General features: G+C 40.6%; 2 protein-coding genes across 4 annotated transcripts; both read right to left on the bottom strand.

The window, feature by feature from the left end:
* Positions 1–13,900: 13,900 nt before the first annotated feature.
* On the bottom strand, positions 13,901–18,093 carry LOC142613005 (uncharacterized). Of its 2 annotated transcripts, XR_012840216.1 has the most exons (3): positions 17,819–18,093; positions 16,099–17,267; positions 13,901–14,307 (listed from the first exon to the last, which is right to left on the bottom strand). XR_012840216.1 is itself a non-coding variant. In XM_075785185.1 (2 exons), the coding sequence occupies exons 1-2, from the start codon at positions 18,032–18,034 to the stop codon at positions 16,269–16,271; spliced, it is 1,215 nt and encodes a 404-aa protein (XP_075641300.1). In that variant the 5' UTR covers positions 18,035–18,093; the 3' UTR covers positions 15,357–16,268. The 2 variants fall into 2 exon arrangements, 1 of the variants encoding a protein (XP_075641300.1); XM_075785185.1 differs by lacking the exon at positions 13,901–14,307 and having other exon boundaries at positions 15,357–17,267.
* Positions 18,094–19,486: 1,393 nt separating this feature from the next.
* Positions 19,487–27,312, bottom strand: LOC142613397 (beta-adaptin-like protein A). 2 transcript variants are annotated; one of them, XM_075785747.1, is made up of 11 exons: positions 27,048–27,312; positions 26,068–26,584; positions 25,782–25,906; positions 24,928–25,126; positions 24,312–24,540; positions 23,978–24,144; positions 23,646–23,855; positions 21,973–22,083; positions 21,544–21,720; positions 20,628–21,089; positions 19,487–20,317 (listed from the first exon to the last, which is right to left on the bottom strand). In XM_075785747.1, exons 1-11 carry the CDS (start codon positions 27,098–27,100, stop codon positions 20,027–20,029), a joined length of 2,541 nt encoding a protein of 846 aa, XP_075641862.1. In that variant the 5' UTR covers positions 27,101–27,312; the 3' UTR covers positions 19,487–20,026. The 2 variants fall into 2 exon arrangements, with proteins under 2 accessions (XP_075641862.1, XP_075641863.1); XM_075785748.1 differs by lacking the exons at positions 21,544–21,720; positions 21,973–22,083.
* Between the last annotated feature and the right edge of the window lie 158 nt (positions 27,313–27,470).

The raw sequence follows: 27,470 nt of genomic DNA, 5'->3' as shown, positions 1-27,470 counted from the left end.
GTTTTCAATACGCGGGGGGGGGGGGGGGGAGCATGTTTTGGATTCGTTCCGTAGTTCACTATCTCCTAATATAGTTGAAGCCCTTATTTGAACCCAGAATTGGTTGAATGATGCAAAGAAAAAAAAGACCAATAAAGTTTCAGGAGTGCATGGATAATGTGGAGGATATGGATGGCTTTGAGATTGACATTGGTAAAATATATATATATATATATATATATATGTGTGTGTGTGTGTGTGTGTGTGTGTGTGTGTTGATTATGTTTGTTGTATGCATCAATTGTTTATTTATTTGCTTAATACTTAAGAATCATTTTGTTTTGAATGAGATTGTAGAAATTGCATCAGTTTGCCTAATGCCTATAGAGGAGGATCTAAGCACTGTTGTGTTGGATGATGATGAGTGATGTGCTGCTCTTTGCTTGGAGTAAGTTAGTAGTTACTATTATGTAAGTATACTTGGTATTATTGTTCATTTGTGCTAATTATAAATATTTTATTGTTCATAAACGTTTTATTAATATTAACATGTGTTTATTTTTTTTTTTTTTTAGTATTTTGTAGGAGTTCTAGAATGATGTATAGTGCACAGATTTACTGGACAAATGACTTATAGGAATTAGCATTCTTTTGCCTATATGCTAATTATGTTTGTACATGTTATTGGCGGTGGACTTTTCACTAATGGTAGTTATTTGGGTACTCATGGGTGAGATTATCATTGGGGATACAAGCAATTAGCATTTTTTTGCTTAAATGCTAATTTAATTTGTGTGGGGAGTAAAAGAACCCAAGTGAGCATACGGGCCATTGGGCTGCAATATAGAGGGCCGACCTGCTCCAGGACTAAGCTCTATGATTTGGCCCATACGCCGAGGGTCCGGGGATACAGCCGAGGACGAGTCTTCTCCTCGGAAAAGCCCTAGAGAATTCAAAGTTTCATTATGAAGATCAAAGCACAAAACTCTGGAAAGACCAGCGGTTAAAAGGGGACATCCTGAATCTTCTAGATGCACCAGTATTGAAGAAAATATCAAGAGTAAAGGCTGCCACCTCCACATTAAAGGCTCTGCACCTACCTCCCTGGCCGCATTTATGGGGAGGTGACCCCTGAACAGTGAGGGGGAAACTTCTAGTCACTGTTCAAAAAGTATCAGGGAAGGAAGTATAAAAGGGGGGTAAAGGCCAAAGAAAAAGGGGCGGTAGCTAAGAAAGAAATTGAGAAAGTGTAATCTTTAAGGAAGAAATAGAAATAATAAAGAAGTAGTCCTCGACTTGAGTCCGAGGAGATCCATTTGCCTTTATCATTTGTTATTTACTTGCGTTTATTGATAAAAGTTTGTTATCAAGCTCCCAGTACTTCTAACCTAGGTTTCAAGCCCACACTCTACAAATTTTTATTGTTTAAGGCTCATTGGGCCTGAGCCCGTGATTGTCTTTGGGTCCAGGTGCAATTGTGCACTTACAATTGGCGCCGTCTGTGGGAAAATCTAGTCTAGAAGAGGTAGGGATACTATGGCAGGCTTAGGTGCTCACCATGCAGAGTCACAGGGATCACAACCGGAGGATCATTTCGAGCGTCTTGAACGTCGAAGGGATCGTGAGGGAAGCGTCCACACAGAATACCCAGGAGCTAGCCATACTCATGGTGGGGGTAGCACTACCCATGAGGAGGGTTCTGAGTCCATGCAGAGGGAAATCAATCGTTTGAAGAGGAAGTTGCGTCGTGCTAAACGTAGGTTTTCACCGTCCTCATCTAATTCTTCCTCGGAGGAGGATAGGGGAAGTGGCTACAGTTCAAGGTTGCGCTCCCCCACCAGTGCAACGTCCTCCGGTGAGGAGGACGACCAGCCAACTCGCAGACGTAAGAAGTTTCGTTCTAGGGGCTTAGGCAACGATGCTATGAGTAGGGCGTTGCACCAACTCTCCAGATCTCCGTTTACACGGAGGATTGAGAGGGGGAGGCTTCCCAGGAGGTTCACCCAGCCCACCTTTACCATCTACAATGGCAGGACTGATCCGGTGGAGCACGTGAGTCACTTCAACCAGAGGATGGCAGTGCACTCTCATAACGAGACTCTGATGTGTAAAGTTTTCCCCTCCAGCTTGGGACCTGTGGCTATGAGATGGTTTAACGGTCTCAAATCGGGGTCTGTAGGCTTATTCGGGGAGCTAACTAGGGCATTCGCTTCGCGGTTCATTACGTGTAGCAGAGTCCCTCGGCCATTGGACTCGCTGCTATCCATGGCCATGAAGGAAGGGGAGACGCTGAAAGCATACTCCGACCGATACTGGGAAATGTTTAATGAAATAGATGGTGATTTTGATGAGGTGGCGCTTAATACCTTTAAGGTAGGTCTTCCTACTGACCACGACCTAAGAAAGTCTTTGACGAAAAAGCCCGTCCGCAGCGTACGCCGCCTTATGGATCGTATTGATGAGTATAAAAGGGTAGAGGAAGACCAGCAGCAGGGGAAGGGAAAGGAGAAGGTTATCCCGCAGGAGAGAAGGGATTTCAGGTCGGACAGATATCACAACAACAAGCCGAGGAGGGATTACTTCGGGCAATCCGGCTCGGCAGCACCTCAGGCTGTAAATACTGTGTTCCGAGAACTAGTGCATCAGTTACTAGAGAAAGTTCGTAAAGAGCCCTTCTTCAGATGGCCCAGCAAGATGGCAGGGGACCCTGCGAAAAGAAATCAAAACCTCTTTTGTCAGTACCATCAGGATGTGGGCCACACTACCGAGAACTGTCGGACCCTGTGGAACCATCTGGAGCAGCTCGTCAGTGAGGGAAAGTTGAAGCAGCACTTGTGTCAGCCCGCTGGGCAGGTCAGTCAAGTTGGCTCAAACAACCAGAGGAACAATTCATCTTGGCCAGCATTAGGAACAATTAATGTTATCTTCGCTGCACCTGGTAGGACCGGCTTAGGTCCCACTAGGGTGATGGCGGTTTCCCATCCTCAGGCCGAGGATGTGGATAGCCGGCCGAAGAGGTTGAAGGGCACTTTGCCCGTCTTAGGTTTCTCCGAGGAGGATAAGGTAGGGACTATCCAGCCCTATGACGATGCTCTTGTGGTCACCCTCAGGATAGGGAACTATGATGTGAGAAGGGTGATGATAGACCAGGGCAGCGGTGCAGATATCATGTACCCTGATCTATTCAAGGGGTTAAGGTTGAAGTTGGAAGATCTTACTCCTTATGATTCGCCACTTATAAGTTTTGAAGGGAGAGCCGTTGTGCCGAAGGGACAGATTCGTTTGCCCGTTCAATCCGGCTCAGAAACGGTTGAGGTGGACTTTATTGTGGTTGACGCGTACTCTCCATATACAGCCATCCTTGCCAGGCCATGGCTGCACGCTCTTGGAGCTGTCTCCTCTACCTTGCATGTTAAGGTTAAATTTCCCTCGGGGGAATGTGTTGAAGAGGTCCTCGGCAGCCAATCGGTGGCCAGGCAATGCATATCGGCTGCTGTCCTGCATCAGACGGAAGCCGAATCTTTGGCTCTGATCACCAAAGACTTATAGCAGTTAACAGATCCTGGTTCATCTGGGATGGTGACAGGAGAGGAGACACACTGTGAGGAGTTAGAGAAGTTTCCAGTAGCCAATGACCCGGAGAGGTTCTTCCAAGTCGGCATACTTTTGCCACACCAGGAGAAGATCGAATTGTTAGAATTTTTGAAGGACAATATTGATGTTTTTGCGTGGGATCCTTATGAAGCTCCAGGCGTTGATTCGAGCTTCATTTGTCATCACTTAAATGTCAACCCAGCTATTGTTCCGAGAAGGCAGCCACCTCGGCGATCTTCCAGAGAACATTCCGAGGCTGTAAAGGAAGAGGTTCTTAAACTTAAGAGGGCTGGGGCTATCAAAGAGGTTTTCTACCCCGAGTGGTTGGCCCATACGGTTGTTGTTAAAAAGAAGAATGGAACGTGGAGGGTATGTGTGGACTTTACCGATCTGAACAAGGCGTGTCCCAAAGGTTCGTTCCCAATGCCGCGTATTGATCAACTGGTGGACGCCACCGTCGGACATCCCAGGATGAGTTTTTTGGACGCTTTCCAAGGTTACCACCAGATTCCCTTGGCATTGGAGGACCAAGAGAAGACTGCCTTCATTACCCCGACGGGGAATTATCATTATAAGGTCATGCCATTTGGTTTGAAAAATGCTGGGGCTACTTGCCAAAGAATGATGACCAGGATGTTCGAACAGCAGTTGGGGAAGACTATTGAGGTGTATGTAGACGATATGGTGGTAAAGAGCAAAACGATACCTTCACACGTGAGAGACCTGGCTGACACCTTTCAGGTGTTAAGAAAGTATAAGCTGCGCCTTAACGCCTCAAAATGCTCTTTCGGCGTTGGGTCTGGAAAATTCTTGGGGTACATGATCACTCATAGAGGCATAGAGGTAAACCCAACACAGGTTAAGGCTATTCAGAACTTGCAGCCTCCTCGGAACCCAAAAGAAGTCCAGAAATTAACCGGAATGATTGCCGCCTTGAACAGATTTATATCTCGGTCGGCTGACCGATGTCTTCCTTTCTTTCAGTTGTTGAACAAATGGAAAGGGTTCCAATGGACCGAGGACTGCGCGTTAGCTTTCCAACAACTCAAGCAATATCTTTCTCGCCCGCCCATTTTGTCACGTCCCGAGGCGGACGAGGTCTTATTTGCTTATCTGGCAGTGGCTGTCCATGCGGTCAGCCTGGTCCTTATAAGGAATGATGACGGGGTGCAAAGGCCGGTATACTACGTTAGCAAATCTTTAAACGAAGCCGAGGTGCGTTATCTACCCTTGGAGAAAGCACTTTTGGCCGTAGTTCATGCCACGCGAAAGCTTCCTCATTATTTCCAGTCCCACACCGTGGTTGTCCTGACCCAATTGCCCCTCAAGGCAGTGCTACGTAGTGCCGACTACTCAGGCAGGATAGCAAAGTGGGGGACCATCCTGGGGGCTTTTGACGTTAAATACAAGCCTCGCACCTCGGTGAAGGGTCAGGTCCTCGCTGACTTGGTGGCAGAGTTTACTGAACCATTGCTAGAAGAAGCTCTAAAAGAAGCACACATGGATGCAAAATCAGTTGGAGTGATCACGGCCGCAGCGCCCTCGGCTTGGAAAGTGTATGTGGATGGGGCTGGTAATCAGAGAGGGTCTGGTGTTGGACTTGTTCTAATGTCCCCTGAAGGAATTGTCTTCGAAAAATCTTTAAGATTGGCTTTCTCGGCTACTAACAATGAGGCCGAGTATGAAGCAGTCTTGGTAGGCATGCAGATGGTACGTAGGATGGGTGGAAGGGAAATCCATGTGTTCTCGGACTCTCAGTTAGTGGTCGGCCAAGTCATGGGGACCATGGAGGCTAGAGATCCCAGAATGCAGGAATATTTGGCCCAGGTCAAACGTCAACAAGCTGAATTTGACTCCTTTGCCTTAGCTCACATTCTTAGGAGTGGAAACACCCATGCAGATTCTTTAGCCACATTGGCAACATCTTCGGCTCAGGGTTTGCCCAGGATTATCCTTGTGGAGGATTTGCTAAAGCCAACTCTTACCCCCATCAATGTGGCTCGCATCCATCTAGTAAGGCCTGGACCTAGTTGGATTGACCCGGTCGTGTCTTTTCTTAAGAATGACATCCTTCCCGAGGACAAATCGGAAGCAGATAAGATACGTCGAAAGGCGCCACGCTTCTGGTTGTCTGAGGATCAGAAACTGTATAAACGATCCTTTTTAGGACCGTATTTGCTGTGTGTGCACCCTGACTCAACGGAAGCACTTCTGGAAGAACTGCATGAAGGAATTTGTGGCAGCCACACTGGGGGAAGGTCCTTGGCCCACAGAGCTCTGACTCAGGGTTATTGGTGGCCCAATATGCAAAGGGAGGCCTAAGACTACGCCAGGAAATGTGATCAATGCCAGAGGTTCGCCCATAACATCCATCAACCTGGAGGAGTTCTTAACCCCCTCTCCAGTCCTTGGCCCTTCGCACAGTGGGGATTGGACATAGTGGGGCCGTTTTCGAGGGCAGCAGGTAACAAAAGATGGCTGCTTGTAGGAACGGATTACTTTACTAAATGGGTCGAGGCGGAGCCCTTGGCAAACATTAGAGATGTTGATTCCAAGAAGTTTGTGTGGAAGAACATCATCACTAGATTTGGAATACCACAACACTTATATCAGATAATGGAGTTCAATTTGACAGCAAAGCTTTCAGGAAGTATTGCGGTGACATGGGTATCATAAATAGGTATTCCACCCCATATTATCCTCAGGGAAATGGGCAAGCCGAGGCCGTTAACAAGGTCATAGTCAGTGGGCTTAAGAAAAGGTTGGACGATGCGAAAGGCAGATGGGTAGAAGAGCTCCTTCATGTTCTGTGGACGTATCGGACCACACCGCGCAGGTCCACTGGAGAAACGCCATCCTCTATGACTTATGGGGCCGAGGCGGTGATACCTTTGGAATCTGGTTTCCCCACCCTAAAGACAAGTTCTTTTAGCCCGGAGAATAACAAGGGACTCCTGGAGAATGATCTTGATTTACTTGAGGAACGGCGCGAGGCAGCTATGGTCCAAATGGCTTATTATCAACAGAAGCTAAAACGGGGATATGATGCCCATGTGAAGCTAAGGCCGCTTGCACCTGGTGGTCTTGTACTCAGAAAAGTCGTAGGGACTTCTAAGAACCCAGCTTGGGGTAAGCTAGGACCCAACTGGGAAGGCCCCTATCGCATTGTTTCAGTAGCCGGCATAGGGTCATATCGGCTAGCTGACCTAGATGAAAAAATTATACCACGCCCATGGAATGTAAACAATCTTAGAAGGTATTATTATTAATAAAATGTGCTTTTGTCAGTGAACATTTTAAAGTTATGAGTATCTCTGACATTTGAAGCTATTGTTCTTAAGAATCAAACAGAAACTTGGTTAAGTGTAGTCCTCGGACCACAAACCTTGTGAAAATTGATGTCTTGTCATTTGTTAAACAGAACCTTAATTATGTCGGGTCCTCGGACCTCCTACTTTGGAAAAATTAACATTTGAAGCTATTGTTCTTAAGAATCAAACAGAAACTTGGTTAAGTGTAGTCCTCGGACCACAAACCTTGTGGAAATTGATGTCTTGTCATTTGTTAAACAGAACCTTAGTTATGTCGGGTCCTCGGACCTCCTACTTTGGGAAAGTTAACATTTGAAGCTATTGTTCTTAAGAATCAAACAGAAACTTGGTTAAGTGTAGTCCTCGGACCACAAACCTTGTGGAAATTGATGTCTTGTCATTTGTTAAACAGAACCTTAGTTATGTCGGGTCCTCGGACCTCCTACTTTGGGAAAGTTAACATTTGAAACTATTGTTCTTAAGAATCAAACAGAAACTTGGTTAAGTGTAGTCCTCGGACCACAAACCTTGTGGAAATTGATGTCTTGTCATTTGTTAAACAGAACCTTAGTTATGTCGGGTCCTCGGACCTCCTACTTTGGGAAAATTAATATTTGAAGTTATTGTTCTTAAGAATCAAACAGAAACTTGGTTAAGTGTAGTCCTCGGACCACAAACCTTGTAGAAATTGATGTCTTGTCATTTGTTAAACAGAACCTTAGTTATGTCGGGTCCTCGGACCTCCTACTTTGGGAAAATTAACATTTGAAGCTATTGTTCTTAAGACTCAAACAGAAACTTGGTTAAGTGTAGTCCTCGGACCACAAACCTTGTGAAAATTGATGTCTTGTCATTTGTTAAACGGAACCTTAGTTATGTCGGGTCCTCGGACCTCCTACTTTGGGAAAATTAACATTTGAAGCTATTGTTCTTAAGAATCAAACAGAAACTTGGTTAAGTGTAGTCCTCGGACCACAAACCTTGTGGAAATTGATGTCTTGTCATTTGTTAAACAGAACCTTAGTTATGTCGGGTCCTTGGACCTCCTACTTTGGGAAAATTAACATTTGAAGCTATTGTTCTTAAGAATCAAACAGAAACTTGGTTAAGTGTAGTCCTTGGACCACAAACCTTGTGGAAATTGATGTCTTGTCATTTGTTAAACAGAACCTTAGTTATGTCGGGTCCTCTGACCTCCTACTTTGGGAAAATTAACATTTGAAGTTATTGTTCTTAAGAATCAAACAGAAACTTGGTTAAGTGTAGTCCTCGGACCACAAACCTTGTGGAAATTGATGTCTTGTCATTTGTTAAACAGAACCTTAGTTATGTCGGGTCCTCGGACCTTCTACTTTGGGAAAATTAACATTTGAAACTATTGTTCTTAAGAATCAAACAGAAACTTGGTTAAGTGTAGTCCTCGGACCACAAACCTTGTGGAAATTGATGTCTTGTCATTTGTTAAACAGAACCTTAGTTATGCCGGGTCCTCGGAACTCCTACTTTGGGAAAATTAACATTTGAAGTTAATGGTCTAAAGAATCAAATGGAAAATTAGTTAAGTCTTGTCCTCGGACTATAAACTTGATCAAAGTTAACTTCTTATTGTGTCTGGGAGTTGGTGCCTTACCGTTCAATAACTCGGATCTTAAGTTTTATTTCGTTAAAAGTATTAAGCAAATTTATGTGAGGAAGGAGTGGTCCTCGGATCTTACATCCTACTAAAAACAATGCTACACATTATAAGGTTTTAATCATTATATGAGGTCTCTCTTTTTTAACCAAGGCATTGTTTAAACATATTAGCCATATGACTTTTTATTAAGTTTTTAATAACACGCGAATGACTGCGTGGAGGTTATGATTGTGCAAAACTTGAAGTTAGATTTGTTTGCTCTGCCCCTTTTTGACCATGTACTAATGGCAATCTTTATGACCAATATAACAAGAATAAAGTAAAATGGATGCGACATAAATGAGAATCAAACGAAATAGTTCTTCATTAATCACTTAAATGTACATTACATATTTAATCCGGATGTAGAAAAAGAGAAGTCCTAAAGCTAGGTCCTAAGCTTTTGGAGGGGGGTCTTGCTGAGAGGTACTGGTGGCCTCGGTCTTTCTCAACTCCAGCTCAAAGGGAGTCAGGACTTGCTTTCCTTTGTCTGCTGTCTTCGTTGGAAGGACGTTGGGTTCCACTTTCTGGCTCAAGTCCTTCTCTGCATCCCCGCCTCCTTCCTTCTCTTTGTTGGAACCTGAAGGTTCTGTAGGATCTGGAATTAGCTGTGGGACCATCGGAGGCAGAGCAGGGAGAGTTGACTCAGGGGTAGGAGTAGCAGCAGGAGCCTCTTCAATCTCCTGTATCTCCAGGGGAAGCCAAACGTTCTCGGACTTCCTCAGATCCGAGGATAGATGAACTCCAGCTACGTTTAGGGCTTCCCCCCAGACTTTCTGATAGTACTCCCGGCACAAAGCCACGAAGGCCTTTGTCAGCTGCTCCTCGGTGGTTGCTACCCCTTCCTTATAACTCGCCTGCTTGGCGGCTTCTAGAGAACGATGGAATGCGCCGGCTTCCTCCTTCATTCACGCAAGTTCTTTCTCCAAATCCGAGCGCTCCTTTTGGGCTTGGGAGAGCTCGTCATCTTTTTCACGAAGAAGCTTGCGCTGCCCTTCTATCTGGGTCTTCATGGTCTTCAGGTTCGCCTCGGCCCCATTTTTCTCTCTCTTTAGCTCAGCCACCTCCGAGGTAAGCTTCTCATTTTCAGCAAGGGCTGTGCCCAAGGACTTTTCAGTCTCCAGCCTGACTTCAAACTCAGTTCTGGCCTTCTTCCGAGTATCTTCTATAAATTTCTCGGCTACGAAGACTTCTTGAATGGCCTGCAGTAAAGTGCGAGGAAGTCAGATATAGCAAGGCACTTATGAATAATCTGATATTGTTAAAAGTGGAATCTTCCTAAAGGGGTTAAACTTACCAGCGCTAAATCCCTTTTTAAAGAGAGGAATAGTTGTGGCTGGCTCATTTTTTCCAAGGTTTCCATGTCCTTGGGCAGCAGAAGAGGGCGCTCCAACACTTCGGCCAAGTGGTGGGCATGGCCTTGTTGAACCGCCCTTATACTGGATTGGCAGGAGATGGGTACACCGTCCAGCCTTAAGTCAGGGGACCAGGTGGTCGGTGCTCGGCGCACTTCGGCCTCGTCCCTGATCTCCCCGCTTTCAACTGAGCGGGCCCTGCCTTTGCCTTTATCCAGCTTCTGCTGCTGAACGGCTGGCGGTTGTTGTCGTGGTTTCTTTGTTTCCTTGCCACCTGTCCCCTCGGCCTCCCCCTTTCTCTTCTTTTTGGGATCCTCGGCTGGAAGTTTTGGCTCAGCTGGAGGAGGGGGAGGTGGCAAGGATGAAAGAGCTTGGGACCCCCCCGTCTTTTTCTCAACAACCTTTGCAGCTCTATTGGTCAGGAGACCCTTCATCCTGTCCATTTCCTACTCGGATTCGTCCTCTGGTTGGGCAACGATTAATCCTGCAATTCCAGAGGCCTCAGTGGCTTCTTCTTCCTCGTCAGAGAGTACGACGAACTGGTTCCCTCGAGGTCTTTCGGTGTCTTCAAGTTGGAACTGTTCTATCTCCTCGTCTAGCGTGTTTGAAGAAGACACTTGCTCCTCTAGGACAACAGTTGCCTGGGAGTGTGTAGCTAAAGGGACCGCAGCGATCGGTTGTAGGTACAAAATGGTGTGAGGGGCGTCAGGGAGATCGTGGTCGTCCAAAAAGTGGGGCCGGGCTACGTTTATCTTCTTTGCCTTCGGTCACTCGCGACTATGTCGTTTTCTATCTCCTGGAAGTCCGAAGAAATGGGATTGTATCCCAGAATCAGATGAGCAGCCCTGAGTTGTAGGTCCTCGCTGACAAACACCTTGGAGCGCAGTACTCGGTTGAGATCTGCAACGTTGCAGTGGCTTAAGCGTGGGCGCACGTGTTGCTTATCTGCAAAGAAAGGCATCAAAGCAAACGAACATGGTCAGATTCACGTAACACACAATAAACCTAAATAAACGTGAATACAAGTGAATACGCATTTTTTGTGAGTGTTAGAAGAGTTTGTGTGGGGGGAAGGTTAATCCTAGGGTGTCGCACCTGGATCTCCCCACTCAACTGGGCAGTGGAGGCCGTCGTGCCAATTCCCAGAGACGATCAGGTAGTCATCCTTCATGCCTTTGTTGGATTTGGGCAGACAGGAGATTAGCCTAACGACGCTGGAGCGGGATTTAATGTAGTAACCTACTTTGGAGAGTTTATGGGACTCGTACAGAAAGACGACGTCGTGCCAGGTGAGGTTTAGACCCATTTGCTCGTTTAGAGCATCGACGCTACCCAAAACTCTAAAAACGTTTAGGAGGCACTGATCGGGACACAACCGATGGTTGCGAAGGTACTCCCTGGTTACAGGCTTCATTGGGAGGGTCATCCCACCCTCTACAAAGGCTATCATCGGGATGATAACCTCTCCCTCCTTTCTAGAGCCGGCCACGGCTTCCGCCGGGCAATATTTTAAACCTACATCGCCGGGAATGTGATACTTGGCTCTGAAGCCTTCCATTCCAGCGGCGGTATCAACTAGACACTTAAATCTTCCCATCAGAGAGGGACGAAAGACTAAACTCTAAAAGGGAAAAAGTCTGTGAGTATAGCCGAGGACAATTTCCGAGGAGAAAAGGTTAAGAAAAGGAGAATAAAAACTTACGAATCTCAAGTTGTGCAGAGTTCCACGGTTTTCTACGGGTCAGGTATGTTTACTGATGTTTTGATGGGATTAGTCCCTGATGAATTAAATGAAGGCGCAGGTTCCCAAAGCGTCATGGTGTGCGGAAAGCGGCCTCGAAATTATATTTGTCCCGCCCAATTTTTCGTGAAATAACGAGAACCGTTGGATGCCCATCTCACCGTTGAACGTGGGGGACAAGGTGTAACTCATGGTAATAAATGCGCGTGTTTCTGAAAATAAAACCGCCAAGTGGCGTCTTCTGGAACGCGAAACGGTTTCCACACGAGCAATCATTCACATAGTTTGCAGAGTTAGTTCTCATCGGATCAAAACCCTAATTTTCTCCTCGGATGTTGAAAATTAGAGTTTTGAGGGGCTATTGTGGGGAGTAAAAGAACCCAAGTGAGCATACGGGCCATTGGGCTGCAATATAAAGGGCCGACCTGCTCCAAGACTAAGCTCTATGATTTGGCCCATACGCCGAGGGTCCGGGGATACAGCCGAGGACGAGTCTTCTCCTCGGAAAAGCCCTAGAGAATTCAAAGTTTCATTATGAAGGTCAAAGCACAAAACTCTGGAAAGACCAGCGGTTAAAAGGGGACATCCTGAATCTTCTAGATGCACCAGTATTGAAGAAAATATCAAGAGTAAAGGTTGCCACCTCCGCATTAAAGGCTCTGCACCTACCTCCCTGGCCGCATTTATGGGGAGGTGACCCCTGAACAGTGAGGGGGAAACTTCTAGTCACTGTTCAAAAAGTATCAGGGAAGGAAGTATAAAAGGGGGGTAAAGGCCAAAGAAAAAGGGGCGGTAGCTAAGAAAGAAATTGAGAAAGTGTAATCTTTAAGGAAGAAATAGAAATAATAAAGAAGTAGTCCTCGGCTTGAGTCCGAGGAGATCCATTTGCCTTTATCATTTGTTATTTACTTGCGTTTATTGATAAAAGTTTGTTATCAAGCTCCCAGTACTTCTAACCTAGGTTTCAAGTCCACACTCTACAAATTTTTATTGTTTAAGGCTCATTGGGCCTGAGCCCGTGATTGTCTTTGGGTCCAGGTGCAATTGTGCACTTACAATTTGTATATCTTTATTTTGACATTTGTGAACAACGACAAATGGTTCTGTAATATGTTATTAAGTGGATACATTAACGCTTATTGTTATTGACACTGACTCACACATTGACACTAATGATATTATATGTTACATGATAGTGTTTTGAGAGTTGAACTCCTATTGAGGCAATTTCAAAACATTTTTGCATGATGAATGAAATGAAAAAATTTGGACAATTTGTCATGTGTGAAACTGTGAATAGGTTGGACAAGTTTATGATGAAATCTAGACAAATTGTTTATGTGTGAATGAAATGATGAAATTTGGACAATTTGTTTATGTGTGAACAGATTTGACCAGTTTAAACATATTGAACAGATTTTTGAATAGATTGAACAAATTTTATGTGTGAACAGGTTGAATAGAGTTTTTTTATCAAAAAAAAAAAATAGAATTTTTAATATTTCAAATCGACCAAATCGATTAAACCGACTGCAAGAAACCGTATCGCTATAGGTTGAAAAATCGACCCTAAGCGGTTTGCATCAGTTTCAATTATGAGAAAACCGATTTCTATTAGTTCGGTAACAAATTTGAGAAAAAACAAAACCAACCAAACCACTCACACCCCTAGCCACTTGTCTAGAGGGAAAATAGACTTATGATACAACCACAATTTCTAATACGCAATTTTTATAATACAGTATACAATATGATGCGATATCAGATTGAAAAAAAAATAAAGTTTAACTGAGTTAAATTCTAATGAAAAAGAGTTTTCAAAAAAAAATTCTAATTAAAAAGAGGAACTGCCATAAAAAGATTAAGGAACATTGTAGATGACTTTTTATCTACTCTCGACTCTCAACAAGTCCAACGTAACAAATGCCAGAAAAATATGTAGTCTTCTTTTCATATATTTTACTCTTTGATGTGGCCAAGCCATTAAACTCCGGTAAGAGGAGGAGTGGCTTTGGATGGTAGGGGGACAAGTTTTGGGAAACGATGGACGTGGCACTCGTGCACATTGACACATATATGCTTGAGTGTATGATTTTAGGGAATGAGAAACCATGTTCTAGCCAGGCGTGTCTATTTTACACACCAAACTATATATACCCATACATAAAAGGCCACATAAAACAGTAAAATGTGATACAATCAGCTATCCCAATTCCAAGTAAACATTCATCATATTATCCAGGAATAAGTCAATCAAATGACCAAACACTTATATCAAACTCAAGTTCACTCTCTCTCTCTCTCTCTCTCTCTCTCTCCCAAGTTCTCAATTGATGATTCTTGAAGAACATGGGTAATGGTAATGGAGGTTGGCTGTGTTCTTGAAGAGCACGGGTAGGTTTTAGTAGCAATGGAAAAGGTGGGCTCAGCCGAATACACAGCCCTCTTCTTCCCCCAAGGGTCTAGCTGAGCTCTTCAAGAGATAAGCTATTATCCCAACTTAAGGGAATGCAATGTGGAAATTGAAAATAGACATTTGGGTTTTGGGTATTCTTGGTTTTTTGAAAGGGAAATCAAAAGAGGAAAATCTATACTGAAGTGATGAAACAATCTTCTAACTTCACCTTCATTTTTCCCCCAAGCATCCACAATCTGCACAATTTAGATTTTGATGTTAAACTAAAAATTGTGTTTTTAAGATATGATTTATGTATAACATAAATACTATTGAATTTTTGCATTAGAGATATCCAAATATTAAAGGTTTGGATGTCTGATCTGTAAAACTGAAATAGTGTTTATAAGATTCGATTTCTAGTTTCTCAAAAAAAAGAAAAAAAGACACGATTTCTGTTGACATAAATTCTAATCGGTAACAACTAAAGTTCACTCCTGTTAATTGATTGGCCTCCATGGTTACCATCCAAATATCTAGCTGAATGAAACAGTACTTACAGCAAGAAAAAGGAGAAAACAACTTCACTTCGGTTGACATGCTCCACGAAAAGCTATGTGCCCCCTCACTCTCTAACTCATTAAAGAAGAGTTAATGAGTTAAAACCAAGTTCTATATTGCTTTAATATTGATCATGTTTACATATGCTGGAGATGTTTATATTACTTCTTTTTAATTTTATGACTCATTGGACACATCTTGCCATGATTAAAAAACTTCTTCATTATCGAACATGTTTGCATAAGTTTGCTAAACCCCTTTTTCATGTCTTCGCTAAACACATTTGTTTAGCATTGTTGGACCCTTGTATTGTTATTCTGGACATGTCTATGTAAGCTTATTTGACTTATTTTGTAATCTTACTTTAATCTAGTCAAATTGACCTTACTAGATTCTCAAGAGTTTAGCATTATCAGACTCTTAAAAGACCAATTTCACTAGATTCCATAATATGGGTTTCACCAAATACTTTCAATTTGTCATATGGTCAAACTTTTAATCCTGTTGGACACATTAGTTTGAAGTTCACCAAACACACTAGACACATTTGCTTATCGTTGCTGGATGCTTTTATTTTAGCTTTACAGGTAATATTATTTTGACTTTACTCAATGCACCATCGTGATCTTACTAAACAGATTATCTTGGCTTTGCCACACGCATCATAAAGACTTTCCTAAGCCTACTATCTTGATCTCACTATCTCATTAAATATATTAATCTCGTCTTGCTGGTTTTTTTGGAAGCGAACTCATGTGATTCCTCACTCTTCTTGCCAAGCTATGTGGTTCCTCACCATTATGCATCCTCTACATAACTAGATCTGACATTATTGTTGCTTGTATTTCATCACCACTGAATAACTCACATTTGTACTTGCATTGCCACCCGAACTCATATGGTTTTACTTAGATACCATCATAACATGTCACAACTAACAGCTAGTGTTGTTTGTTGCTGGATGTCTTTTGTCTCTACTGAATCTCTCACTGCCAATGTTGGACACTCTTGTTGAACCTCTGAATATCATGTGGTGCCGCTGGATACCTTTCAACACCAACAAGCAACTAGAGCTTGTTGAAGGATATACAAATCTAACGGTACTAGATCACCTCACAACCACGCTTAACATTGTTGGATGCTTTATGATAAAGCTACCTCGATGAAGGAAAAGTTCCTTCTTCCCTATATTGCTAATTTCATTTTCTACATAATCCTACATGTAACTTTACTTATTAGCGGTACAACAGTAACAGAACGCACAACCCATTAGTACAAGTTTCAGACTCACTATCCCATTAATCTGGTTCTAGCCATTAATGTATCAAAGTACAACACGTTCTAGTGAAAAGACCCCAACACAATATAACCAGAAGTATGTCAATAAAAGAATCAAGAGAATCAACCTATTGACAAGCAAAACTATTAGGGGAATGGCTCAATTCTACACAGAGGAATCCCTACTTGTTTTTTAAGCTAACACATACCGTAGCTCTGTATTTTCCATGGTTTCTCACATGCGTTCATCTCTCTTGAAAGGAGCCAAACATTTTAAGCTCACTGGTACAGAAGCATTTGTATGCATTTCAGGCTTCAGCCAATGCTACACTTACATATGAATGATCGTAGCAATTTTCTTTGAACATGATACAGGATGCTATGACAATCCAGCTGACAGCATATGTTTCATAACCATATCTAATTTTTCAGATAAACCTGCTCGCCGATAGCCAGCTATCAACAAATCATAAGTTGATCTTGTGAGCACATAATAACCCTTTATATGTTCCAAAAATAACTCTAGACGATCATAAGCTGCCCGCCTGAAGTAAGAACAAATTACCTTCTCAACATCATCAGGGCAGTTGAATGACAAACCTTGTTTTAACAACCTACCAACAGAATATTCTACATCATCCAATCTATCTGAACTGGCATACATCCTTATAATCCCACAGTGCACCCGTGACAGAATCTCAGAAGCTTGATTGGCATTCATTACAGTTACAAGTAACTCCTCCATATCTTCCACTGTCCCAACTTCAACATACAACCTCACAAGCCTCTCAGCCATCCGGCTACTAATTTCCCACCGACCATCAAGCACAAACTTCAAGAACTCTTTCACTTTATCAAAACTTTTCCACTTGCAAAGCCCTTCAAGCATGTTCTCCAATATAGGAATGTTAGGCGTGACTCCAGATGCCATCATTTCTTCATATAATTTCTCAGCACTATCATATTTTCTTGCTTTAACAAAACCTGAAATGAGAGATTCATAGGTTTGAAGATCAACGGAGAACCCAGCAGCCGTTTTGGCTGAGTACCAAGCTTGCATGGCATCAGCATTTCCCAAACTTGAGAACGCAGATATGAAAGCGTCGCAAGTGTCAGAATTAGGCTTATAGCCCTCGGAGCTCTCCATTATCTCAAACAAGCTGCGGGCTGTCACTAAATTACCTGAAGACAAGCAAGCACTTATAAGGGAATTGAAAACAGAAGAAGTGGGTTTAACTCCATGAGCCTCCATAGAAGTAAAGACACGCATAGCGAGAGGGAGATTCTGAACCTTTCCACAAAGATACATCAACTCAGAGAAGGAATCGTGGTCTCTCACATTCTCCTCCAGCATTTTCTCTAGTCTCCATTCCAAAACCTGACCACTCAAATAATTGGATATTATGGGTATAACTGTGAATTTGAAAACTATGACAATATGGGATTACAGTAATAAAAAGTTCACATGAAATATCACAAATCTACCAGAATACAATGCTTGCAAACTATTCAAATTCCAAACACGACAATATCACATTCTTACTTTATGACCAGTAGCAGACTCACACTCTCACAGGCTCACAGTCACAGACACAACTTTCAGTTTATGGTTCAATACCAATACATTGGCCACTGATCACAAATTACAGAAAAGCTCAAACTTTCATGTAATAATCACATATTTATGAACCAAAGTTTTCAGAAACTTCGGCGGAAAAAATCCTCTATTGTTTCTATGCAATGCTCCATTTGGTTGCTGTGTAAACGCAAGGAAGATTGAAACTTACACAGAAAAAAAATCCACCTTCCATTTTATGATAGAAGTTTCAAATTTTCATTTTTCCTTTCTTTTCTCTCACTTTCTCAGAGACCAAACAGTGCAAAGTGGTGAATAGAAAGAAAGAAAAAAGACTGAAAATTGAAAATTACCAGGTGGGCTTTCTGAGGAGACGAAGATCTGAGAGAAATGACAAGGGATTCCCAGGAATCTCCGAAGCTTTTGAGAGCAGAAGTGTCCTCTGAATCCAGTGCACTTTTAATTCGTGAGTTTGGAACCTGAAGCAATTTCGCCACAAGAGGATTGGAAATGGGATTGAGCAGTTTGTTGTTACAGAACAAACGTTGTGTTACCAGAAACTGAGGCATTGATGTTAACGTTAAACCTCTTTGAGAAGAGATTGATAAAACCCTGAGAATTGTTGCCATTGTTTTTCTGTTCTATTTTTCGTTGTTGGTGGCTGGGTTTTACGTTTGAGGAGTGGAAATGGAAAGGGGGTGTTTGGACGCAGGGATATGCGGAGGAATATGACGTCGTTTCTTGTTTGGAAGAAGTTGGAAATACTGTTGGATTTTTTTTCAAAATAACCAAATCTTTCCAACAATATCATTAGTTAGCAAAGTTTGAAAATTATTTAGCAATCTAACAACTCGAGTCCCTTAGACTCGATTTTGTTCTTTAAAATTCTGCTATGAATTTCGAGTGTTTTCCTTTTGAGTATGAAACTCGAGTGTGAGACACTTGATTTCCAACTGAAATTTCAAAGAGCAAAATTGAGTCTAATAGACTTGATTTATTAGATTGATAAATAGTTTCAAAATCTTGCTAACTAATGAAATTATTTAAAGGATTTGGTTATTTTGAAAAAAAAATCTAGAATCTTGTTTCCAGACTAATTAGATTTTTTACTTCCTAAGTTTTTTTTTTTTTTTAGAGAGTTTTATTTTCTAAGTAAATTGTGAATATGTAATCAACTAAATAAATAGTGCATATTAGGTTTCTAAACTTGTTCTATGAGTTTCTAAACTTCTGCATATCACCTAAATAAATAGCGTCTTTGTTGCTAATCCGATTTATGAAATTCAAGTTATGTCCTATAAATTTCAAGGAGTTAAATTTTCTCATGTTTATAGAAAGGGCAATGTTCATGCTTAACTTTTAGCTAAACATGCTATAAGCATTGATAATTTTTCAGTTTGGATTGAAGAGTCTTTCTTTTTTAGAACAAACTCTTCTCCATCATATATTTGTTACTAATATTTCTTAATAAAGTTCATTTGTTTTATAAAATAAAATAAAAATTACATATCATGTTTCTAAACTTGTCCTGGATGTTTGATATACACTATTATAAATCCCTTGGATGTGAGGTGTCTAAACCTTTATATAGTGGATATCTAATATACAGAATTATAAAAATCCTCTTAAAAGTTTGGTTATTAGGTTTCCAAACCTATTTGGATTTTGTATCACCAAATCAAATCGTGGATATTTGATGATCTTTCCAAAACAAAGCTTACACAAGTGTGTACTTCGTTATACACATTCATCGTCTAACTAAGCAAAAATACAAGGCACACAATGAGCGTAATGACCAACATCTGTTTGACGTGAATCTTGCTACAATTCCCTTAACGATACAGTTGTATCAACGACAGATGCTGACACTGTTTGCTCATTGGTGGGCAAAAACCATCATTGAAAACCACAACCAAACTTGTCCTTCGCACAAACGTAGTATAGCTTGTGCTTGTTCCTCTCATTTTCACAAATTTTGACCAAATGATACAAGAATACAGTATACAGAACACTAACATAAGTTTTGCGAAAGAAAAAGAAAACCTTCCAGAAAATTTCTCATACAGGAAAAGTACAGAAGTCTGAAAGAAAAAACATCTTCATGCATCTAGAAAAGTTCACTCACCAAAAAAAGGAAAAAGAAAACCTTCCAGGAAATTTCTGATACAAGGAAAAGTACAGAAGTTCAGGCCAGCTCCACATCATGGTACAGAGGAAAAAAAAAAAAAACTTACTAGAAAAAGTAAAGAAAAACAAAAAGAAAGACTAACCTAAATGCATAACTGAAACAATTGACACGTGTTCCTACAAGACAATGTCCTGTGATCAAGATTGAGAGAGGTATACAGCAACTATGGTGTGGGAGGAAAAACAAAAACAGAGAATTCTCATCTTCAATTACATTATACAATGATCTACTGCTAAAGAGTAAGGTTCTTCTACCACTCTCTTTCATTTCATATTATTTCATTTCCAACCTCTCTGGAGAGTGGGAGGATTTTTCAATAAATATAGGAAATAACCAATTTTCTGCTGGGCCCTGAAGGGATATAATTAAATCCTTAAGGCACACCGAATTTGGAGAGAGCTGATTGGAACAAAGCTGAGAATGCCTGGGATGCACTTTGATCATCAGCTTTAATCTTTATTTGTGCTTTGGCCGATGATGTGTTAATTATACACTCTACAAGAAATGTGGACAATTCCTCTACCTTTTGTGCAAAGAAGAAGAACTTAAAATTAGGGGATTGTCCACCTGATGCAATGCAGTGGATGGAATGGCCTTGCATGTGCCGGAGGAGGGCCTCAGATGTCGTCAATGCTGCGATTCCTTGAGGACTAATAGAATATTCCTGCACCAGATTAAATAATATGATCTATGAGAACTGTTGATAATACAAAAGCTGGTAGAAATACCTCTAGAGGCCAAAAGTGGCATTGGTAGGCCAGAGGTGAATAGGTATGGTTCTTGTTTTCAATTCCTATTGTTTCCCAAGGATATAGAATCAAACCACAACTCAGACTAATATAGAAGCACTTTATAGAGGAGTTGTGCTACCAATGTAAAAATCACTAACACAACATTTGTTACAAAGTGAAAAAGGAGCATCAATAAAAACAAACAGAGAATTATCAAAGTAATGCCATAATTTAGGAGTAAACCTGTGATAATGATATTGGCAGTTGGCGCCATTTTTGCTGAAAAGTGCCTGGATCTAGAACAGCTTTTGAATTAAGCTTCAAAAGAGGAGGTGAAGGAGCAGGTGCAGGTGAAGGGATTTCTGGTAGACCTAATCCAAGGAGATCATCAATTGCCAAGCTAGATTGTGGAGCAAGCCCTGGTACACTGGGGTTTAAAATGGTCAACTCTGATAATGCCTGTGATGCAGCAGATACAGCTGAACCATCATATGAAGGAGCACTATATGCAGCTCCATTGTTACTAGGACCTCTAATTTCCTCCTTCTCTGAAGTACTTAAAAGCAGATCCTTGTCATTTGCCTCAACTCTGTGAGCTGGAACAACAGTACCTGCTGCAGATTCTGCCCCAATGGATAGATTTCCAAGTTCGTCTGAAAACTCAAAAGGCCCCCGGTGCTCCTTATCAGTAAACATGTAGGAAGGCTGCAAAATTATGTGGATCAGTCAATTTGCACCTCACCCTAATCCATTGTAGACAAGCTAAATGTGATCACTGCCAATAAAGAGCACTTACATATACAGTGGGAAGGGGTGATTTTTTGGAATTAAGGTATCTCAATTGATAATGAAGTAAATAATGTTGCCAATGAGCTCTAGCTCAACTGGCACCTCCTCCCCTTGCAAGTGTTTGGTGGAGGGTAAGTTTGTGGGTTCAACACCCACCGGGTGCTTGTGTGACTCACCAATGAAAAAAATAAAAATCATGTCAATGTGTTCCAATATTTTTTGCTTGGCACTTTTTAACTGATAATGAAGCAGAATGAACCAGTGACATCACTGTTAACCCCATGTTTAAAGGGAGGAGATGCCATTGTTGTGTCCCATAAATGTGGGATATGAAACAAATTATTGTGAGAAGATTATCCACTGCAGTTACCTTCTGGTACACAACAGACAAACTGTTAAATTCGTCAAATATGCGATCTTTGATTTCACTGCTCTGAGTATCAGCAAAGACAGAAACAGCTTGTTTTGGAGGGTTCACCACACGTTCTGCTACTGAGACATTGTGTTGCAAAAGCCTGTAGTAGAACAAGGCTCTATCATGAACATCCTGCAATCAACTAAAACTTTTAATTTAACATTTTATACAAACTAATCAAAAACTTAGTTAAGTACTGATAACATTTAAGTAAAATTTTATCATCTCAAAAAGAAAAAGTCTTAAATATTGTGAAAAGATTATCTCCTTAAAAATAATAATAATACCAATGATGATTATGATAATGGTGATAATGATAATGACATTGGTGATGATGATGATAGTACTAATCATGATAACAATAACAATACAGATCAACAAGACCTGGTGGAAATCAGCAAGACCTGCAGCCAGTGCAGCTCCCAAGGCTTTTTGAGTCTCAGGTGGCCTCTTGAAAAAACACTTCATTACTGCTGTGAGAAGATGTAAACGAACCTGAGCAATGTGATAGCCCATCACTAAACAAGTAAATGAAGTAATCAAAAGCACAACACTATAAATTCCATCTTTACAATTAGTCAGACAAGAAATTATCTAAGATTTTTTTTATTTGCCAAGCATTTTGTCAAAACCCAATTTAAATATCTTTATCCAATACCCATAGTGCTCATCAAATATCAAGATGATTGGAGATTAAAAATCATGGTTTTAAAAACCGGACTGGGGCAAAAACCATTTTTGCCTCCGGTTCCTGGTTCAGCCTGGTTTTGGCCACTTTTCACCGATTTTGAGGGTTTTTACTGGACCGTACTGCTGCCCGGTTCCCAGTTGAACCAATCAGACCGGCCAGTCCAGTCCAGTCCAGTTTCTAAAATCATGTTAGAAATCATCTCATCTATAAAGTATAGATGAGATGATTTTTAACATGATTTTTATGGATTTACTTTCAGATGGCGAGAACATCATCTCATCTGATGTCATTTACTTTCAAATCCATAAAAATCATCTCATAAAATAATTTTATGGATTTGAAAGTAAAGTAGAACATTAGGTTGGTTTTTTGACCTTTTTTCCATTAAATTAAATTTTACTTATAAAAAAAAGAAGTAAATGACGTCAGATGGCGAGAACATCTGATCTAACAGTGGGATTCGCAAAATATTAAAGTTATTAAGTGGTGTAGCTTTTGTTAAAATTACACCCAATGTAACTTGAACTTAACTCGTGTGTGTGTATCTTACATTTTAAGTCTATAATTCAAACCACAGCATATAAGTTGTGAAAGTACTGCGTCATCTCTTACAATTAGGGATGGAAACAGTGCGGAGCACAAGGCAAAAGCATTTTTGCCATCCCTAATGGGGTGGGCTGGCACTGATGAGAGTGAGAGATAACAAGGGGAAGGTGCAGCAGTAAGAGTATGAAGAGAGAGACAAGAATTTTGGAGGATTATAATAGGATATTCATAAAAATATTAATAAAATTGTATATACATATATATACAACTGGGGCAGGGCAGGCAAAATCATTCCCCATCCTGTGCCCTCTTCCGGACAGGAAGAACCTGCATGGGTGAGGGCAGGGCTGGGACATTTTGCCCTCCCTATAGATTCAAGATTGCCACCCATAATATGGCTCATACTAGAATGAACTATTGAATAAATATTTTGTTATGTCACAAAAAATAACATAAATGGGATGAGACAATAAAGCACTTGACATTCAATCCAGAACACAGCTCAACATGTGAAGTAGAATATATGACTGAACTCATAGCATATGAGCCTACAATTACATTGTTATGACACATTTGAAGATCCCAGGGATATTTTTGATAAGTAAGATCCCAGGGATATTAAACTGGCCTATTTGTTTTGAATAACCTACTTTTCACAAGAGAACAACTTTTGACAAGTAAATCAGATCCCCAAATTTGTTTTTTTTAAGAAGTCAGATCCCCTAAAAAATTTAAAATCACAAAGAAGTGTATATAAAGGACGAGAAGCCCATAGCCAAGGCATCACAAGAACACTATGTAGAGCAAGCAGCTTAATTACCTCAGCTGAATGTTCTTCATCCCAATTTTCAATTAAACCCTCCAATATATAAGGAGCATCATTCATTTCCTGTGAATATTCCCCCAACATCCATATCAGAGCTGCCTTGGCCTTAGGTTCTTGAACATTTTTGCTGCTGATATTCCCAACTACTGCAATGCAATCCTGACTCCATTGTGGATATTTCCTTAGCAGATCTTTGACAAGCACCTGCACAGAAGAACCCGGAATGTGCAATCAACCTGTTGAGATATAGTTAAGCAATGAACATACGTTTTGCAGGAATTAAAGGCACCGCACTAGCATATTAGATTTACAATATAACAACTTACCAGAGCTTCAGCAGTCACATAGTCCTTTTCCATCTCCAGAAACTGAAGAAGCCTATCAACAATTGCATTCACATCATATTGCTGCAGTGCTATTTTCCCAACAGCCCGAATTGACTCTCTTGCAATAGGAATATCAACATTTGCAGCATATTCACATAATTCCGTCACTGAAAGAGACTCAAGGTGGTCATGCATCAGTGATACATGAAAGCTAACAAAGAATAACAGCACCTGTGACCAGAGACCGGGTCACCAAATATGACAGTACACAGATTTTCCCAATCCTTTTTGGTTTAAGTCCCTAAGAAATGAAATTGAGATGCTGTGTGCTTACCAATTTCATATGTGTTACTCTCGTTGGCCACTGCAGTCAACATTTCAAGCTTCAATTTTTTTACATAAGATGGCTCATTGTACTGGCAATAGAAGTGTTTGTAATCTGAGGAAAATATATATGGTGCACGCATCACCAAGAGATGCAGGTGGCTTAAAACTGCATATGATTGTTCTGGACTTCCTGAACTCACTAGTGTTAAGAGAGGGGCTTTAATACGTTCATATACCTAATAACAGTAAAAGCTCTTATTAGAGAAAAGCTGACCACAAGAAAATAAATCAAGTGTTACAAGATGGAGTCAATTTTTTCCAAGATGACAAGCATCAAAGAAGGTGTAACAATGTAATCAAGATTACCTGCCCATAAAATCACGTCTGAAACGATAAATAAAGTAGAATTGTGTTTCAATGGCTTAACATATACCGGGTGGTCTAAACCTCATTGAAATGAGGGCTGTCCAGACTAATAGTAATAACCAAGAGTTATTTTTTTATTTAAGATACCACATCCATCATTATGCAAATCCAAGGAACTCTTTTGTAATTTATATATACTACACAGTTTCTCAACAGTTTGAATTAAAAGAATGAAGAAGAAAGGCTTTGATAAGCACCTGCTGATGAACATCAGCCATGGACAAAGTCAGCTGTAGAAACAGTTTGATGGTTGCTAAGACTACGGCACCATTTGCATGCTGAAGTCTATCTTCAAGGAGATTCATGATGTCAAATATCTCATTGTTATCTGAGGGTACATATTTAGCAGCCAAATCAAGTACAAGACATTGGGCCCATTCACTGAATTCCCTAATCCTGCATATCAAAACATGAAGATGTCAGCTTTTTTATTTTAAATTTTCAACAAATATTCTAGTAAGGGATGATAAATTGTGGTTCTTCTACACATGCTACAAGGAATTTCACTATTCAAATTTTTTTTTATCAATCATTTACCAAAACAATCTATGGTACAAAATGACATTCACTCTGTAACTTCAAATGATTCTTTTTTATATATAAGTAATACTTCAATGTTATCATCCCATGCATGCAACAAGGCCCTTCTTCACTACCTGTCAGATTACAATCCAGCAGTACTAGGGAATATCATAATGGCCACATAGCAGTAAATTGATTAAAAACACTGTAATCAAAGTTTTCATTATCCATGTGTAACATTGTAATTGCCACAATCTACTTCAATCAAATAAGCAATTCTTGTTCATGTATTCATTCACAAGAACAATCCACTAAATACATTTATCAAACTTATAGAGCTCATATAACAGCCATGGTTATTAATAAAATAAAAACACAACAGGACCAATAATTGTGTTAGACCCTATTAGAAGTTAAAATAGATGTTATAAAGATGTGGTTTTCCTAATAATAATTCACAGATTTATTGTAAATGCTTTCCTTAAAATAATTCACAGATTATTGTAAATGCCTAGGCTATAGAACATACCGATTCAAAAAGTTGTATACAACCGGCTTGCTAAGCAAAGCTTCTCTCTCCCTGGATGCTTCCTCAGAGGTACTTGCTTCTGCACTCCAAATCTCTTGCAGGGCAGTTAAACAATTTGCAACGACCTGATGAAACAATAATATGAAAACTCACTAGGTCAGAGAACATACAAACATTTCCCTTATTTAAAGTAAAGCATAAAAAGTCATTTTAACATTGGCAAAATACTTAGATTGAGGAAATAACAAAAGGAAAATGTAGAAAATGATAGGCTTAGAAAAGTAACCTGAGTGTCTGAGTCACTAAGCATCAATTGCTTCAGCGTTTGGGGAAACTCTGCATCAACACATGTTGAAGCTGATATATGATACAATTTCAAAACCCCCATGACTGCCACAATCCTCACATAACTACTATTGTCCTTCAACCCCGATCCCAAGGGCCCCACCAAATACTCCACGAGATTAGCCACTCGTAGCGAACACAAGCTCCTCAATGCAAGCCCCCGAATCATAGGGTCTGCATCCTTGCAATCTCTCTGAAGGAAATTGATCGTCAAGAGTGCAAGATCAGGATTGACTTTCGCATAATTCCCGACATAGAGATAACACATCTTCTTCAAAACAATGTCTGATGTTGCTGAGCACATCACCATCTCCCCAAAAACAGCCGACACATCAATGCCAATCGTCATGTACGAGATCACTTTCTTGAACAGATCCCGCTTCGAATCATCAACCCCCGGTGCCCGGCTTCCAGCAAGCTGCCGGAGCTGCGATTTTAAGTCTGAGACTTCGCCTTTTCTGGCCGAGAATCAGATTCCGAGTAAGGTTTCAAAGTCATAAAATATGAAGGTTTCTAAAATTTCAACAATATAAGCAATAATAAACCAACTAAGCCAAATGCAAATGCTTTTCTCAGTAATTCAGAATCAGGTTTTTGAGAATGTGAAAACCAATATAGAGCATCAAACATGAAAACAATCAACGATTATTGGCAATGCAATTACTTATTTGCTAATGCACTATATCACTCAAATTAACATTAAAATTAAGTTTGAATATATGGAATTTGAAACAATGCAATTATATGTTCGAATCAAAGAATTTTCATATCTGAAGCAACAACGATAACTAAAACTAAACCAAAACCTAAAAATTCAAAAAAAGAATTTCAGTTTTTTTAAATTCTAATTTGTTTTCCCAGAATTATCAAAAACCAAACAGCACAGGGTTTAGAGAGAGAAAGAGAGAGAGAGAGAGTTACCCGGAAGGTTGAGAAGGAGAGGAAGAGCGCTGAGATTGCGCGGGAGGAGCCATGGCGGGGCGATCGGAATTGAACTGAGCTGAGCTGAGTTGAGGTACGGTTCTGAACCGTACAGTGAGTGAGATCTCTTTGAGTTAGGTGCAGATAGAGAGAGAGAGATCGATCTGATCAAGGAATGAAGAGTGATTGCGAGGCAAGGACCAAACTTAAAAGCCTGTTGAATCTGTGAATATTTTGAGTTTTTGGAAAAAAAAAAAAAAAAAAACTCTATTAACCGAGAGAAAACGTGCCATAAAATATTATAAATTTTATTCTATAGGTTTTATAAATTAATAAGATATACCCCTCAAAAAAAAAATTAATAAGAGATATATACTAGAAAGAGAGGATTCCAACTGCACACGAGTCAATTTTTTTTTTTTG

Source organism: Castanea sativa, chromosome 10, assembly GCF_040712315.1.
Source record: "Castanea sativa cultivar Marrone di Chiusa Pesio chromosome 10, ASM4071231v1".
Taxonomy (NCBI): domain Eukaryota; kingdom Viridiplantae; phylum Streptophyta; class Magnoliopsida; order Fagales; family Fagaceae; genus Castanea; species Castanea sativa.
The sequence above is the reverse complement of the archived record's forward strand: the minus strand, read 5'-3'. Positions and strand labels throughout refer to the sequence as shown.

Bases quoted from the DNA above. Each gene is read 5' to 3' on its own strand.
- LOC142613005 (XM_075785185.1), bottom strand. From the start codon at position 18,034: ATGCCTCAGTTTCTGGTAACACAACGTTTGTTCTGTAACAACAAACTG. The intron at 17,268-17,818 runs GTAATTTTCAAT...TTGAGTGGTCAG, and splicing joins CTCCTCAGAAAGCCCACCTG to GTTTTGGAATGGAGACTAGA.
- LOC142613397 (XM_075785747.1), bottom strand. From the start codon at position 27,100: ATGGCTCCTCCCGCGCAATCTCAGCGCTCTTCCTCTCCTTCTCAACCT. The intron at 26,585-27,047 runs GTAACTCTCTCT...ATTCTCGGCCAG, and splicing joins TCTCCTTCTCAACCTTCCGG to AAAAGGCGAAGTCTCAGACT. The intron at 24,541-24,927 runs GTGCTTATCAAA...TACTGTTATTAG, and splicing joins TGGCTGATGTTCATCAGCAG to GTATATGAACGTATTAAAGC.